This window comes from Galleria mellonella, unplaced genomic scaffold (genome assembly GCF_026898425.1).
Source record: "Galleria mellonella isolate WM207_F2 unplaced genomic scaffold, CSIRO_AGI_GalMel_v1 utg36, whole genome shotgun sequence".
NCBI lineage: Eukaryota > Metazoa > Arthropoda > Insecta > Lepidoptera > Pyralidae > Galleria > Galleria mellonella.
In genome coordinates, this window is record NW_026442086.1 from 1,646,866 (window position 1) to 1,665,377 (window position 18,512).

General features: G+C 31.5%; 1 protein-coding gene across 4 annotated transcripts in view; it reads right to left on the bottom strand.

Annotated features, from left to right (window-relative positions):
- Window positions 1-7,498: 7,498 nt before the first annotated feature.
- LOC113520651 (uncharacterized) overlaps window positions 7,499-18,512 on the bottom strand; it is a 157,995-nt gene continuing 146,981 nt past the window's right edge. For 2 of the 4 annotated variants that reach the window (XR_003402355.3, XR_004223982.2), the window contains exons 3-6: window positions 11,836-13,238; window positions 11,252-11,375; window positions 10,641-10,695; window positions 7,499-10,475 (exon numbers count right to left, since the gene is read on the bottom strand). Coding sequence is in view for 2 of the 4 variants with exons in the window: in XM_031910136.2 (XP_031765996.1) it covers window positions 10,424-10,475; window positions 10,641-10,695; window positions 11,836-13,210 (1,482 nt within the window). In the remaining 2 variants the exon portion in view is untranslated. The remainder of the gene's footprint in view (window positions 10,476-10,640; window positions 10,696-11,251; window positions 11,376-11,835; window positions 13,239-18,512) is intronic. The other 2 variants (XM_031910136.2, XM_031910137.2) reach the window with 2 other exon arrangements.

Genomic DNA, 18,512 nt, shown 5'->3' on the forward strand with positions numbered 1-18,512 from the left:
TTGTGGCTTGGCGCGGTGGGACGGTCAGCCGTTCTTTGTGGTCTAATTAAAATTTCATATGAGGACCTTAAGGACCTTCTAGATTTGTTTTAACAATTTTCCATGAGTACTGTTGTGTCAATAGTTACATTTGTTTTAGTTTCACTCGTTTTAGTTAGATTTGTTTTATTATATACTAGTATTGATGTGTATTAATTTTAACTGGAAGTAATTATTAACTTGTAATAATGTAAATAATTGATTATTTAACTTATCTTTTGACATATTTTTGATAAAGCAATATTTGATTTTTTCATAGTATTGGGGATGTTTTGAGAATTATATTTTTATAATTTAAGACCAGTATCATTTTAAAAATAAATAAATTCCCAAGATAGAGTAAACAAAGTATTCAGAACGTATGTGGTTAATGTTTTTCATACGAGTATATGTATTAATTAAAATGGCGACCATTTTCAATTAATTGAAATCAAAAACATATTTTAAATCTATACTCAGATATAAATAAAAGTGAAAATCATTAAGAATCATTATGCACTGTTTGTCTTGTGCCTTCAAATATAAACGTAAGAATTTTGTATCGTATTTATTTTTCAATTTAACCTTATATCTCCCACATACTTAGTAAATTACTTTTAATTAGATTTACGCACATATGAATAAAAAGTTGACCTGTTTTTAGTGACGCATTTAAATGACAAAAGACACTGTGTCTATATAATTTAAGGATAATAAGTAATACATTATTTAAATTATAGATTGTAAGTATTATTTTTTTTAAATAATATTAATTATTTATATAGTAAAATTACAAAATATATCTAGTTCAAATAAGAAAATTTGTATTGTAATAATAAATTAACCTAAAGAATATCATATTATTTGAGTTTCATTACTACTGTAATATTATAATTCAAACGGAGAATATTAATAAGACACCGAGGTCCGAGAGATCTTTCCTTAACTTTAACGGACATGCCACCTACAAAGGCGAGATAATTATTTTACCCCAAACAATAACTCAATTACGCACAGTTGTCTACAAACAGATGTAAATAAACAACCAGAAGTTCCAATTAGATCCGTTTGATGTTACCTAACACAAAATAAAATGGTCCCGAATTCAGTCGTCACGAAACAATTTTCATTAGCGCACGATACGTGACTGCATTATTAAGGGGGCGAATAACATGGCCCGTATTCCCTCTTTTGAACTAAAAACTTTTCCATTATGTTCCACAAGATTGCGTATTCATGCCGACGCTTGCAAAGTGCGATTTTTCCAAAACATAATTCGAAATGAGAACTTTATGAAAAGCGAAAAAACAATCTATACATAGTCATGCTTATACAAGGTGATATTGAAACTGTTGGCTTTCTTCGAAGGCAGTATTCTAACAGCGAAACTACATTTTCACAAATAAAATTTACCTAAAACCATAAAAAAATTTAGACCTCCTTTACTAAGCTGAACGTGCTAACTGTTGACTTAGTATCGGATACTGAAATATTTTTTTCTATGAGTTTTATAACATCTTTCTTTTATATTTGACGTATCACTAATGATTTTGATTACGCCCTGTAGTGACGATTTAGAAATTGCTAGCTAAAAATTGAAGGTCGATGACTATTGTCTATTTGATTTGTAGCTGTTAATGATAATTATTTTAGTACAATAACAGACGAGGATCGTCTTGACATTCATTCTGTTTGGATAGAGCGTGTGGCCGAGCGGAAAATTTTCTCCTACAATTATTATAATGGTGTAGTATTCCAGTATTACAAATATTTGTTTTGTACACGATTTACTTTCTTGATAGTTAATTTTACTATTTAACCTTACTATACTTGCTATACAACAATATAGAGAAATATTTAAAAGGGAGTGTTGTTTTATTATCATTACTGACTTACTTGTATCCATGACCTCTTTAGAAATGTATGTTATATGCAACATGTGATAGTAAAAAAGCTAACAGAATATGGAAAATGGTAATCAATGTCATAAACAGGGCCAGGGACATTACAAATTATACTGCAGTATTCATGGTATCTATGATGCGTTGCTTTTCTTGAGTACTAAGATTTATATAGCTCTGTACTCTAATTTTACTGCAATGTGTTCATTTTCAAACCTAATAGCTATGTAAGCACGACTGTTTGGCAGTAGAAACAGAAATAGGATATATGACTTTTGCACAAAATCTCTTAACAGAGTACTAATACTAATATTTAACATTTGTACATGTATCTACCATAGCAACTGGTTAGGAATAAATGCATTATTTAATTAAATCTTTCTATTTTGAGCATCATTTGTGTTTTTCTATATTTCTAGAGACTAAAACTGACAATTGTATGGTACATTTTCTTACATTGATGATGCTAAGGTATTGTTAGGGATTATACATGGATTATACAGATATAATTCCATGAAATTATGAGTTTACGTAATAATATAATATTATATAAAAGAAAATACTATCTTAAGGATCAACACAGTGAATTTCAAGGGTATAGATATAAGAAAACACAACACATAACTATCACATAACGGTCTTACTTCTCTTTCACCTTGAAATTTCAAGCAACTTCTACCCTCTATTATTAAAACGGGTAAGTTTGGGTACAAGAGCAATATCAGTGATTCATGTGTGATTATTACTTGGGTGACGTCGGCGTTAAAAACTAATTATCCCGGGGCGAGCCGAGGTCGGGCACAGTAAGTCAGATAATGTTTACTTAATTCCAACTTACGCTCCGATAGTAACTTGGAGAATTCCAAACAAAAACAAGCCCCTCAGGCGTTTATTGTTACAAACCCATTTATTATACATAGTTATCTTTACTTTATAATATTAATTTTCGTGCTGTGGTTTTCAGAGCGAAGTTGTATTTTATGGTAATGCTTACGACTTGATACAACTTTGGTTATTCTATGCACAAGACGGTGAGTTTGTAATATTGTTTACTAGCTATATCCCGCGGCGTTTCCAGGAAAAAAATTATATACGAATAAACTGTGCGTCGTTTACGCAGACTTTCATTTAAAAGTTGGTTTCAGTAGATGTTACTTTATAATTAAGCTACATATTAAAAAAAAAAAAAACATTAGAAAGATGATTTTATGGCAGCTTATTTTTTTTAAATGTATTCATTGATATATTTTGATATTAAATCCATCATTAGAAGTTACCATACTGAAGGTATTTTCTTTTTATGAGTGAAAATGGAATGACGACTCCACCTGTGCTGTCGGTATGCACTACCAGTAAAAAATGGAATACGTGAGGCTGAAAGCAAGTCAGTTGGCCCAACACTGCGAATTCAACAAGAATTAACTACAGATGATTTCCAGAGGGAACCGTGTGGAAGTCGACCTGATTCTAATATGAATACACCCTATTGCTTGCAATGGAGCTGTTGGACCCCATTACTAATAATCCCTTTCCATCCATATTGAGCGTATTAAATAAAGAATAAAATTAAATAATTTTTATATTTTCCATTAAAAACCAAGCAATTAGGTTGGTGTTCTGTAACTACTGAGGCTAGAGTACACAAACGAGAATACTTCTTTATTCGTTTTAAATTGTGAACGGAAATAATTAATTTTAATCGACAATATTTATTGTTGAAGCACAAGAAATACATTTCTTATCGTTTAAGCGTAAGCACATATATTATTGTCTATCATTATTTCGGTATGAAGAAAAAAAATTACTAATAAAACTTTAAATCTAACTTTAAATCAATAATATTTTTTTCTGTTTAATATGCTGATTCAATATTCTGCTTAATATTTACATATTTACCAACATAGTCTACTGACATCCCAAACCACAGAGTACAATATCATAAATCAATAAACTACGCAACAACCCATCAGACATACAAATAGTTCCGCGTGTTTTTCTTTAATTTATCGAAGCCAATCCATTTGTAGAGACAAACATAATTTTGAGACATGTTACGTGAGCCATCTGGTTGGAATGCTCGAATCCCTGCACGGTTATATTGATATTAATTGGACGACACAGAAACCGCTCTACTGGGAACGAATAACAGATTAATAAAAGCTGATCCCAATTGTAGGAATTCCCTTTGTGACTTTGAGATGCGTCTAATAAATCCAAATCACGGGACTGTACCTCAGCGTATATCTATATAGATATCGGGGATTCTTCCTTTGTTATTATTTATCATTTCAACGACCTACAGAGATTGTTTTGAGAAAAAAAAGTACGAAATAAAAGAACTGGCGTTGTTGTCGCTCATTGAAGTGTCTACTTGTATATAAGATACGATGGAGCATTATTTAAAAAAATATATATTGTATTTTTGTTGTGTAATATTTATTGTACATAATTTACATTGGACACGTAAAATGATTTAATATACAAGTATAATGGCGGACTTGTCCCATAGAAGGATTTCTTAGTCAACCTTTGAAAAGCTGAAAGAAGACCATCAAATAAAAATGTTTTTAGGTGAATTCGTTGTTCTAATTTTTCCACTATCAAAGTTGTCCAGTTTTTTTTTTGAGCTTATTGTAAATTGTTTTCAGTAGTTTTATTTTATAAATATTATTATTATTGACAATGGAAGATTTTGAACAAACGTTGTCTGCATCGGTAAATCTGCGCAATCTTTATTAGCGACAATTACCATTTTCCATTTAAAGATTTTGTAATTCCTTGTTCTTAGTCTCCATGAAGTGAGCTGTCAAATTGTTATTGTTATTGTTTACTGTCATTTGCTGTAGAGACGATGGGGCTGTGGGGCCCAGATGCAAAGAATTTTTGTCGGACGATCGCAGCGCGCCTCAATGAGGTTACTGGTGACCCGAGAGTTAGTAGCTACTTTGCTCAAAAGATAAGTTTAGCAATCCAAAGAGGTAATGCTGCCCGTATCTTGGGTACACTGCCTCAGTGTGGTGCGTTGGGAGATTACTTATAATTAGTAATAGTATTTAAGAAATTGTGTATTAACTTTAATATATTAATGCACTGTAATTGTTTATAATCTAAATAAGCTGTCAAATTGGGTGCCATTCTATGTTCCATAAAAATCAACGGTGACATTTTATTTTATTTTTATTTATTTATTTAATTATATACATCTCACTATGATATTGTATTATATGCTTAGTTAAATAACATATCGATATATGTATGTCTGTCATTAAACAGCATACTCCTAAATAATAATTATTGTATATTTCTTTATAATTTACAGCCTGTACAATTTCTTAACACTATAAACGTATAGGTTATGGGTAAAAATTGGTGTGTAAAGTGGAAACGCAAAGCTGTACAAACGTCAAGGTCGAAGTTTGCGACAACGTAACAAATCTCTTAACATCGAAGTAGGTTATGAATTTTTAATACATTATGCTTTGTACGTATGGGTCTTGCTTTTTTATTCTAATGGAGATTTTTAGTTACGTCAGCAATAACAAAATTCATGGTGGAAAGTAAAAAAAATGCCATTTGTATTAAGAATTCGAGGTACTAATAGGAACGTAACATTAATTAAGTGTTAGATCCCTGCTCGTATTGTATTTCGCTATTATTATACGCTAGTACATCCTTGAATTAAATAATATGTTGCATTAAGGAATTAAACGAAGGAAGTTATTTATTATATTGCGTTTTATTTTTCAATAATATTTAAATAATGATGTTGTCTCGTTATTTGAATATAAATTCGTTGTGTAGAAATTTTAATATAAATTAATTTAAAAGTAAAATGGATTATTGTTTACTAATGTAAATAATTATATATATATATATATATATATATATATATATATATATATATATTCTTTATTGCACTAAAACATACAGTATATTATTGCTTGCTTATTGCTGCTTATAGTAATTATCTTATTGCTTGGATAATTTCCCAATGATTCTCATATTACAACGAATCAGATTTTTCAGTATTCATACATATTTTCCCTCTTATAAATTATTCTTGCAGAAATAAGTGCTAAAATAGTGTTTTGTTCTGAAAGGTAATAAATACGTCTCTTTCGATTATGATCACGTAGTTCGATTAGGATAACATACTTTTAGTGCTCTAAGTCGTTTCATGTACTGAGGTTGAATAAATAGGTCTCAAAACTCACTTAACTCAGAGAAAAAACTGTTTCAAACCAATATAAAACAAATTATAAAGATAAATTGAAACATAAAAAGCTTATATTGGAAAAATATATATTTAATTGGTAAGGTAAACCGTCGTCACTTTTATATGCGTATATTCCCAATTTCTGATTCGGCAGCTGTACGTGTGGAGGACATACCCTACAATGAATGCTCTGTTTTTATTTTTATTGGCAATTAAACAATTAACCCTTTGAGCGGTACAAAAGACCCAATTTCTGAGGTTCCCCTCTGCGACGAACGAAATTTTATACTCATTGAAGGCGTATTGTGGTGAATTTTAGGGCGATTGTTCGCTGCATGAGGTGAAAGCGTTTGCTCTGAATACTGGAACACCATTTACTAAATGAGGAAGTCTCACAGCTGGGTACTTACTAAAGGGAGGGTTAAATTAGGTCTAGATCTTTATGTGAACCGCGAAATTTTTTTTTTTACTACCCTTTGTGCGATGGACGTATTCATAAATACGGCGTGTATATCTGTGAATTTTGTATTCCTCTTCGTTTCTTTTACTTCTAGTTATTGGATTATAACCTGTTATTACTTTGATTTAATTTTTTTGTAATTAAGATAATTTGACTGTAGTATATATATATATATATATATATATATATATATATATATATATATATATATATATATATATATATATATATATATATATTCTAGGTAATTTAATTGATTTTTTTAAGAATAAATTGCTCATTTCACTTACAGTTTCCAAAAACGTGTAGTGAGCCTATAGGTTCATGTTACAAACTTAATAACTTTAAACAACGTTTAAAAATCCATCTAATTTGTAATAAAAATATCAATATCTGGCTGTTGAGTAATCAGAGAATTAAGCAGAGAAATAGGGTGATAAGTAGAAGCAAACTTAGCAGTACAGTTATTACAATTATTGAAGATGTAACCAATAGTCGTGTGGTCCTGGAATAGAATGGCCTCCTCTTCCTTTACCGTGGGTGTCGGCAACTAAGGGAACATAATATTATTTTGAAATAAATTATTATTATTATTATTATATTATTATTATTATGGTCGAGGGATGGGTAGCAGCGTTCCTCTTAAAACATCATCAAAAGCCAAACTACGGTTGTCACTCCGCCTGCCATGCGTAGCAACTACTGGCAATATCATTCTATTGGCAAACTGCCATAGGAAACGTTCAGTTTCTTATGACAGTCTATGGAGAAGGCTTATGTTCAGCAGTGGACAGATGACGGTTGATATAGTGATAATTATCAACTAATAACCATAAAACAGCGATTATTTCAAATCTATGAAATAGCGAGCAATAGGCAATAGGCGAAAATAAAATTCAGATATGATTTTTTGATTTATTTAATAAAAATCTCTTTTGACTTGAACACGATCACTAAATTACAGACAATTAAAGAAATATGTATTTCGTGTAACATTGAGATTATTTACGTTGTATATCAGTCGAATAGCTTAGAACAATAGTTACAAACCATAGTCGCACTGACTGATTCAAAGAATTGTACATCATATTTACATTATTTTAAGTAAAAAATATAGGTACAGCAGTATTATGAAGTTTAGCAACTATAAAGAAATTTTTGAACGTTCACCACGAAATAATTTATTGTAATATTTATGCTTACTCGTATTTTCATCAAATTTTATCGATAGGTGCGTAAATATAAAGTGAAAAATACATAGTAACTTATAATAAGGTAATAAATGCAGATGAGTGACGATATAAATTGACTGAATTATTACAAGTAGACTACAATATTTATATCATATAAAAAAAAAATTGTTTCAGTATACCATAACATCAGTAATAGTAAATGTATGAGAGAACACAGGAGATATTGCCAGAACTATATTGTGATTTTAGTTTTAATACACTTATGTGATCTAATAAAAAATATTGCATTTTCATAATATTAGAAGTAATTTAAAGAAACTAACTAAAATATATTTACTTTTTGGTGACATTAGAAAAGTATTTGTACATATTGAAAGATGTGGATACATTACAAAAAAAATATTTTATACAAATTATAAGACAATTGTTTTCGGTTTTCATAAATTATAAAAATTGAAAATATAATAAGAAAATATGAAATAATTAAATGTAGGTCCGTTTATCGACACAGAAAACGTAGGTACGAGTATATTATAATTACTCAATATTAAACGTAGGTATATTATAGTGTCTACTCACGACTTTGTCCGCATTTTTTTTTATACAACTTAGAATGGCAAATAAACTGGCGGAATTTCCAACTGATGGTAAATGGTAACCGTCGCCTATAGACATGAGCGGTACCATTCTCCTAGGCGTTACTATTCCTGAGGACTCAGGAGTAGTAACGCTTGGGATAAGGTACACAGGAATAGTACTCAGGAGTAGTACTCCTGAGATTCCTGTGTACCTTGTAAATAAAAAAAAATATCCAAATAACTGATTTTGCCATGATTGAGTCCGTTTTTTTGTGGAACTAAACTATTGGATGCTGATAATAAAATAACATCATAATCGAGTTTTTTGCCATTACTACTTCTATTTGAAAATTTTATTTCGTAAAAAAATAACTGTATTTTCACAAATACTAACATTAGTATTATAATTTTCACTGGGTACAGTAGTTGTGGTTTTAGAACTGGGCTCCTAAATAAGCTAATATAATAATCTGTGTTAAGGAGCCACAACTCCAACCCCCTTTAGTATTATGTATTTGGTAGTGGACATTTAAAAAGTTACATAGATATTTCTTAGTTTAAAAAATCCTTACTTCCAGAGTTCTGTTTTATCCATTTTTTTTAACACGAAGAGTAGATATTAATCAACTTAAGTTACACATAAAATAATAAAAACCGAGATTATACATTTCATATTTCACATTAAACTATGTCTTTGTTAATTTAGTCTCATATTGAAATAAAATGTAAGAACTCTGAGTACTGCGATATAATTATTCATTGTACCTACGATTGCTGTGTCGAATTATTGTTTGTAATTTTACATTTTTTAATTTCTATCCTTTTTATTCATCAGAACATAAAACAGTATTTGTAACATAACCATGGAGAACAAGTTGCTATCTGTATAATTAAAGCTGTATTTTTTAATAATTTGAAAAGCTTGTCAGAAGATCAACTAATTTTGTTTACAATTGGAAATAGTTATATATTTTATAATGTTTTACAATATGCGAAAATATCCTTAAAGTAAAATCGAAAGTGACTATTAACACGTATCTATGTACATAATTGTAACTTAAAAAAGGTGCACCATGTTTTTTTCTTAGATATTTACAAAATATACACATATATATACTAACAATTATTAACAATGACAATTATCTTCGGCGAATAACATTTTTATTTTATATTTATAAAACAAAATTTTTTTACACATTTCGATAGGTATTAAAAATAAATAGGTTGGACCATCTATATAATATATATTTCGTATTTGAATAAATTAACTACAGGATATTTATACAAAAGAAGTTAATATATAAGTAAATGATAATTACTTTATTTTTCTCCGCAGGCAGTAGAAATTTATCGAGTAAATTATTTCTTTGAAACAAAAACATGTAATGCTTCAGGCACAATAATATTTTTATTACTATCACCATTTTACAAATTCTTTAATAATTACGAATTACTATTTTGTGCCTTGGTTAAATTATGTTTAAATTGTTTGACCACAATATTCAAAGTTACATTTAAAATTAATTTCAGGCATTCAGATAAAATTATATAGAATTTTAAATAACTATTTATTTTTTACAGCACAAGTAATAATTGAATATCAAAATTGTCACAAAGAATTACTACAAATAGATAAAATGGCAGCATCGTTTGTCATGTACAAAATCTGATTCAACTGCGTCAGCCTTTTCATGTACCTATTATCTACTAAAAATTGATAAGTAACAACAACGTTATCATTGCGTTTCTATGAAACGTTTGTCATAACAATACAAATAATTAATTAGGCTTTTCTATCACTTCACCGTATACACGCCTAGTTTTTATCATACATTTTGAATGTCTTTTACACTGGTTGGCACACCGTTTGTCTTTGAGACGTTTTTGGGTGTCAATTTAAGATATTTGGAATGTTTTCGACAAAACTGTTCAGCAACAAATTTAATATTAAACGTTTCTGTTTATATTAAGTCACTTTTTGCATTCAGCTTTGCCCCTTTGAATTGAGAAGCCCCTCAAAAGAGTTAGAAGCGGGTATGGCAAGGGGACTCGGCCCCTCAGCTCTGTGCTAGGGAATCCAGCGGCACCACCAGTTTTCCGTTGGAGTAGCTATAACAAAGAAAATCGTAATATATTAGGATAGTATTTTTAGATACTGGAATTTTATTTAATATGTTCTTTAAAGTGTAATTTGTAAAAATTTACCAAAAGATCCAAGTGTAAGTTTGTGTGTAAGTATATGTGGCACGTAATATATAGATGTATAATAGTAACCTGTATGGTATAGTAGTTGTTCTGGATTTAGCTCTGCTTGGCCTACAGGCTTCATCTGTAATCAAGACATTCTAACTTAAGCCATCTTCAATAAACAACAATATATATTTTCATAGAAGCAGACGTTTGTCTTAGCCGACTAATCGCAAAGTTCCGCTCGTATCCTATCGAGAAGGCTTAATTAAGTGGTAGCGCATGCTATTGTCTCGGTTCTTGTGGAACAAAACTTATCTCTAGTCGAAGTTTGCAAAAGTAATATCTGCAATACCTTAATGAGGGAACTTTGTATCGACTTTGTTAATCGCTTCTGACCCAGCCACGATGCGCCGCTTGTTATCGACTCTTTGGTTGTTTCAGATTTTTTCTTTTTATTAAAACAGAAATATTTTATTTTTACTTTTGTGTTATGTTGTAGTATGTGATTAATGACTGTAGAACCAAAATAAAAATCACGAGACTAGGATTGCGATATCCCAATGACGTCACGAAGTTACTTTTCTATGGACGCGCCTTTGCCAAATAAACATAATAAAGGAAAAAAATATATACTCATATAATAAGACTGAGAATTCAAACCAAAAATAGTGTATTTTAATGTATGGGACCCTTACCATAAATAGAGCGGCTAACATCGTTGTGAGAGGCACGCATCGCATTTGACGGGCTCGGCACGCCGCTTGCCCTGAGAGCCCTGCGAGCCGGACTTACGCCGGAAAGTGTACCTAACGAGCAGACCTGCAATGCAAAACGCCGCACCGTTAACAAAATAAACAAATAAACCAAAACAAAAACAAGAACATAGAGCCACCGGCGCGCGTCCATCTGAAAAACGCCTATGGGCGAACGAAAGCGAGCGAAATAAAAAAGGGATGACACTCTCACGGTTTTCACGACTTGACACCACCGGATTCATTCACATTTTATGTGAGAATAGAAGTTCTGATATACGTCGTGCAATTTTATTCTAAAAATATATTTTGTTTGTTGTGTGATGGCAGTAAGTGAATGTTTAAAGTATGTTTTTTCTATGTATTACGTTTTGTTTGAGCTAAATGCAGAGGTAAATGTATATTTTATTTATAGAAGCAGCGCTTATAATGCTAATATTTTAAACTTTTACATGCATTAAAAATTAATACCATGTGAAAATGAGATGAGCTGGGCTAAAATGTTGTATAAATATTATAAAACTTACCAGTAAGTCCAGCTTTGTTGATGCTATTTGAGCTCGAAAAGCCTGATATTTTCTTCCAAGCTTTTTTATTCCAAAATCCACTGGTTTTTGCATCACCGCAACTTGAACTGCGTGGGGAAGGGATATCTTTAGGACATCGGAGGCCACAATCTTCTGCACCGAGTATGCGTACCCCAGCACCACGTGTTCCATATGCTACGGCAGGTAAATGAGGCACTGAACCCGTCGGTTTTCGTCGTAAACTACCCACATAACTGGCTCCACTGCTGCTACCACTAAAACCACTATCTAGGTCAGGAGGATTGCAACTAGCTGGTGATAATAATTCATCAGTTGGTCCTACTCGAAGTAATTCCTCTATATTATCTCTATCTTCCGCACGTTCAGAATCTGGTGACTCACATTCTGGCATTAACATGGCTTCTACGCTAAGGTTTAATTCCCCTAAAATTCGTTTATGCCTTGACTCTACTCGCCGTACTTCTTCTTCGACTACACTTCTATCAAGTGATACCAATGATTGTCTAGGAACATATCTATGTTTTGGACAAGTTCTTGAGCCATCTGTAATCTCTTCATAGATATTTTCTTCAGTTCCATATCTCGTAACGTAATTGTGACGAGCAGATCGATCTTTAGGGATACCACCGCGTCCTCGTTGGCGGTTCGTTTTTCTTGACGAAGATGGCATTGATAAATGATGATCATAATAGGCGTACGAATAATCAACAGGTTCAAATCTTTCCATAGTCGCTGCGATATTGCTTCGATTCCATGTCTGTGGGGGTGGTTCTCTGGATAAATTGACAGCAGCGAGTCTAGCCGGTAAAATTTCATCCAAGTCTCGAGCACATCTTTCATCAAGCGATTGTGCTCCGTCATCTTCGTCTCGTCTATGTTTTCTGTGGGGTCGGCGGGAAGTTTGAGATCTTGGATAGGGTCGATCACAATCTGATCCGTGTCCATGATTATAATCTGGTGTATGACTACGATTATAGTCCACAGGTCGATGCTTACAATCAATAGTATGATGGTAATCTGATGTACGTCTCAGACTATAACTAGAATTACCTTCATAGTCAGATCTGTCATAAGAAGGACTATCGTCAGCGTTGCTGGTATGTGGATGTGGGCAGTCGGCTGCGATACCTGATTCGGATGAAGGGTAGTCGTGAACCTCGGCAGTAGTAAGAACACGGTCGTCTGGCCGTGCTGGTTCTGAAGCAACGTGGCGATGATGTGGTCGAGGTCGCGTCGTTTCTCGACAACTTGCAAAAGTTCTTTGCAGTGAAGGAGTCGGATAACGTCCGCAACGAGAGTCGTACACCGCCTCCCCCGGCTCGTCGGGGCTTGGCGGCGCGCTTCGTGATTCCATGGCTCATCCTCTCATTGCCAATTAGAACCTGCAAATAAAAATACAACTGTTGAAAGAGATTATACCTATATCTTATAGCTTCAAGAATGTAACAACATTGGTTATTTCGCAATTAGTGAGGTACCAGCGTAATCTCATTTGCAAAGAGATTTATCTATACAAGTAATAAAACAAATTTACTTTGATACTGTACACACACAACAGTATTAATACATTATTGTGTCGCTAATATTGTATTAGAAATATTATACTTTTAATAAAGGCCGCGGAACGGAGCGCAGTGTTGAGGCCGAGGGCAATTAATTCGAAATTACATGCTCTATGATAAGGGTAGGGTAAGTGGCGATCAACACAGCAACCGACGTCGATATATCATCATCAGACACTGTATTATAAATTAGTTTTAGAGATTTCACGCCATGTTTGTTTTTTGAGTACGATAGTGTTGTTCTTGTCTAAGATAAGCAATAATCAATATTATTTGGAATACCCCTGGGTATGAAGCTCGACAAGTATTGTAAGATGTCACAGAGCCATGCAAACACAATTGCGAAGCAGTTGTGTTTGCATGGCTCTGTGTTCGGTGTGAAGGGTAGGATATGGCAGTGATTTTACAAGATACAGAGGAATAACGCCTGAGTCCTCTGGAATGGCAACGCATGGAGGATATTATGGGTGAAAAAGTATACTCTGTTATGTCCATAGTACTGCTCATGTCTATAGGCGACGGTTACTTTTCAGCCGTCAGCTTGTTTGCTATTCTAAGTTGCATAAAAAATAGTTTTGCACTTTGGATTAATTGATCTCAGAAAAATTACATCTACGACATAAATATGCTTTTTCCTAGTATTGATTTCATCAAAAGAATAAATTGCACACTGATCATATTTGCATGAAAAATGAATTACTACACCCTACTATAAATTATTTCCGCCCCATAAAATGTGACCTTATTTACATATGCTTAATGTGAATATGAAATGCCTATGTTCGGTATCTAATACTCGTAAATAGTGGTAATATTGTGATAGTTTAAATATTAGGTATTAACAATCAAGTTTGTTGCATACATCTTATTCTAAAGTACCTTATATTGGATTACAATCGTAAATATATTTAAACATTATATTTTTTTTTATTACAGAGTTTAGTTTGCCTGTTGTACATTTTGATATAAAATAAATTATAACAATGTAATCTTTGTGTACAATAAAGTAAAAATAAATAAATTATCCAACGATGAAATAGCATTTTTACAGAATAGGAAATACCTATAGATCAAACGTTAAAGTATTTAAAATGTAAAATAGTAACAGTTCAAATTTCGTTTGCAAAAATCAAACTATTTTCAGTAAAACGAATCTACACAAATAAAACGTTCGTATGACAAAATCAGTACGATGTGAAATAACAAAATTCCAATTGTAGATTTTTGTTGTGGATCCCCTTAAAGTGCAGATTCCAGACCAATTTATTACGATAACGATAAGTGTCCGTGAACTAGTGTCGCAACTGTCGCAAGGGCGTCTGTACCCTCCCGTTGTCATAGCAACGTCCCGATCCCGCGGTTTTATCGCTGCGCTTCCGCCCGATATTCCTTGCATCTAAATCATCATCAGCGCTGGGAAGCCGCTCGTAAAGCGCCCGTTGACCGTCCGGCGGTGGCTATAATTTGTTATGCCCCGGATTGCCCACTACTGCCCGTCATTGCCTATCTTTCTTGCTAGTCTTGGAATCTCGTCTCTATTGTGTATGCCGCTGTAAGCCAATCTCGCGTCCTTGTCGCAATCTCAGTATATTTGAGAGAAATGCGTAATGGGCTTTTGTTGGATCGCGCCGCTTGTTTGGTTTTTTTGATAAACATTTCATGGTAGTACAACGGCAGATTGCCGTAATAATATGTTGAGGATGTGTTGTTTTTCCTGCGAATATGCCATGAAATGTTTCTTTCTTATCACATATAGAATAACAACAGCATAATGTTATCAATAAAATTTGAGTTTACTACACTTTTACCATAAATCATACCACTAACTACGGTGTTTATTAGACGGGGGTGAAATGTGCGATAGAATCTCCTAGGTTTATATAATAAATGATACAGTGTATACAATTTAGTAGGTATTTTTGACAAATTAAATGGACGTATTTCAACTATAAAAGAGGTTATGCCCAGTTTTAGGTAGCACGAATTATCGAAAACCGCGATCTTTGATTATGGTATTTATAGTGCGATTAACTTCTGACTAATTATTAATAGATGATGTCTTATACGGATTCTGAACCGATTCTGATAATAATTTTGAAATCTATAAAGTTTAGTTTTGTATTGTATCCATAATAATTTAATCATGATAGGGGTTGCTCTTTAATGCCAGAGCAAAACTTATGTTAAGGTAACAGTTACTGATAGTTATTTAATTAGTTGGTTACCAACTTAAAACATTAATCAATACGCTTGCTTGGTATGTTTATATACTGACATCATACCAAATCGGGGAGCACGCTAAATTCAAAGAATCCAAATCCTTTGTCAGGCATGTTATCAATTTTAATTTTTTATCGTTACTGAATATGTTATTGATTGGAAACCCAAATGACGTACCTAAATACTTTTTGTCGACTGTTGCCTTTATGAAGAACGTAATACTAGATTTACTGATTTGGTCAGGTATAATTGATTTCGTTTTTAGACTACCTGAACGAGCTTAATGATATTCGTTTTTATAAATCATTGAGTATGGACATCGGCAAAAGAATAATTTATACTAACATAATACGTATATGTTATTTTTTTCTATGATTACTACACTGAAACTCATCTGAGGAGAAGCAATAATTGTTGTTTTTAGAAAAAAAATACAAAATACTCGTATATTGCCTATATGGTATTCCTTATTTGTTTTTATAGGTAAATATGTATTATTAAAGAATTAGTTGGAGGTAAACAATAACGTTGTTCATGTCTTTTAATGATGGATATCATTTTATATCAGAAGGGTCATAACCATGTTTAGCATTTTCTAATTTATAATAATTAAATTGTGTTTCACACAATAAATCAATTTCGATTGTAGCAAAATCATATTTGCATCTAAAAAATAAAATTACTTAACCGATTTTGATAAAATTTCTCTCTTTAACTACCATGCAATAGTTACCATGCTTGACAAATGGATTGGCAACCGCAGTTAGGCTTTAGAGATGTTTTTTAAAGGGACGCTGCTGTCCATTCCTTGCTCTCCCTTAATCACCTCTTACGACACCCACGGGAAAGAAAGGGGTGGCCTATTCTATACCGGGACTACTCGGCCATATCGGCTTTTCATATAAAAAAAGAATTTTCCAAATCCGTTTACAACTGACGGGAGTTATGAGGTTACAAATATAAAGAATAAAATCGACTAAAGAACCTTTTTATTTGTGAAGTTGGTTGAAATGCAATCATATGCAATGTATGCTAGTTTCATATCAAATATAATGAAACTTCGATTTGTTGAATCATCACAGTAAACTACTAAGCTCTTTTTCATGAACAAATTTAATTTAGTAAATAAATTTAATCAATCGCAACAAATTTAATATAATGATATAATATTTTTGAAAACCGGTATGGTGTACATGGGAATAAACAATATCGTTTACAAAAAGAGTTTTCTCTTTTTAGAATCACTTAATAAATCCGATAACGTACTTCGTAACTAATGGAAATGTTATAAATTAAACAATATTTGAAAGTTACAACAACAAAAAACGATAGCGTCCCTTCATACTTCACATGATATCAGCACATTTTTCGTCCCCTATCTGTGTTCCCCTCCGTTATACAGTTCGAATACATTATGAGGGTGTAAAATCACGCGACGTTTCCTAATGCCAACATAATTGCAATGAAATTTATAACACGTTTTTAATACTAATTTAATACGGCACAGGGTTTAGGTCATCAATTAAATAATAGAAAAAAATTTCTTTTTCATAATTCCTGCTATTAACTTCATTTCTGTAAGAATTTTTTGGTTTGAATAGTAGAAGTTGTAATTTTAAATTTGTTTCTTTAGTTCTGTATTGATATGTTATTAACATAAATTTGAAATACATCAATATATTATTATTTCATATATTTTTTTTATTAATTACATATATTTAGATAACCAATACACGTATTATTTCGAAGTTAGTAAGTTTTTGATTATTTATAAATTACTCAAAATATAATAAAAAAATAATAGATGATCATAACTGTAAAACTTCTATATTTTTACTTATTATTTTTGCACTGTTATTAAGATAAAGAAAGCATATCAAGGTTTAAGGTTCTCAATAGATAAAAATGGAATTGGATTTTCATACATATTGCCGTGCAGTTTCAAATTCAATATAGTGAGGTGCGAACCTTCTGCCGTTTGTCGGATTAATTAAGTTTGTTATTGATGTTCACGGAATAGTTAGCCGGACATTTAAATTGAGATACGAAGTTAAGATGTTAAATTTAGTAGCTTAGTAAATATAATGGTGTTAATTGGAGTAGATATAGAGAGGTATGTTCATAGCCTAAATTTTGTTCATGTGTAAAATTAATGTAAATTGTTTCTTACTTATTTTTATATTAATATTTTTAGGGGTAATAAATTATTAATTATGTAAACACAATGACTTTAATATATATTATCTTATTTATTAATTTTAGATTAAATTTTATTCACAATTATTCTGTAATTTAAGCAATCATCTAAATATATTTATATTTTTTACATTTATAATATAAAAGATTCTGGTCTAAACTTTGTTCTCTAACCATTCGAAGTTCTTCAAAACTTTCACATTTTTAAAGCAAAAAGAGAGTTCAGTTACTGTTTTATATTACTGTTTCTTCCATGCTTTAGTTCTTATTTTTAGGCATAAACATTTTGAAGTTTCACATTTATAATTTTAGTAGGATATTTAATAATATTTTATAAAGGTATACTTACCTTGGTTTCCGGTACTGTTACACTACAAAGGTGCAATGGTAATCAAACAAATGACCCTTAATGATAAGCATATGGTGTCGATCAACAATGCTTTGATGCAATGATTATACAATTAATATAAATGTGAACAATGTAGTTTTAAAATTACGTAAAGATGTAACTTGATTGACTTAAATTTTTTAATAATATTCATAGTGATTACTGTAGACAAAATATGTCTTTATCACTAGGATTCTTAAAATAAAACTAATTTGAAACAGATTTTGGTAATATTAAGATTTCATTCTGCCTTAATTTCTATGCCGAAAATTGAATTTACTTTTGATATT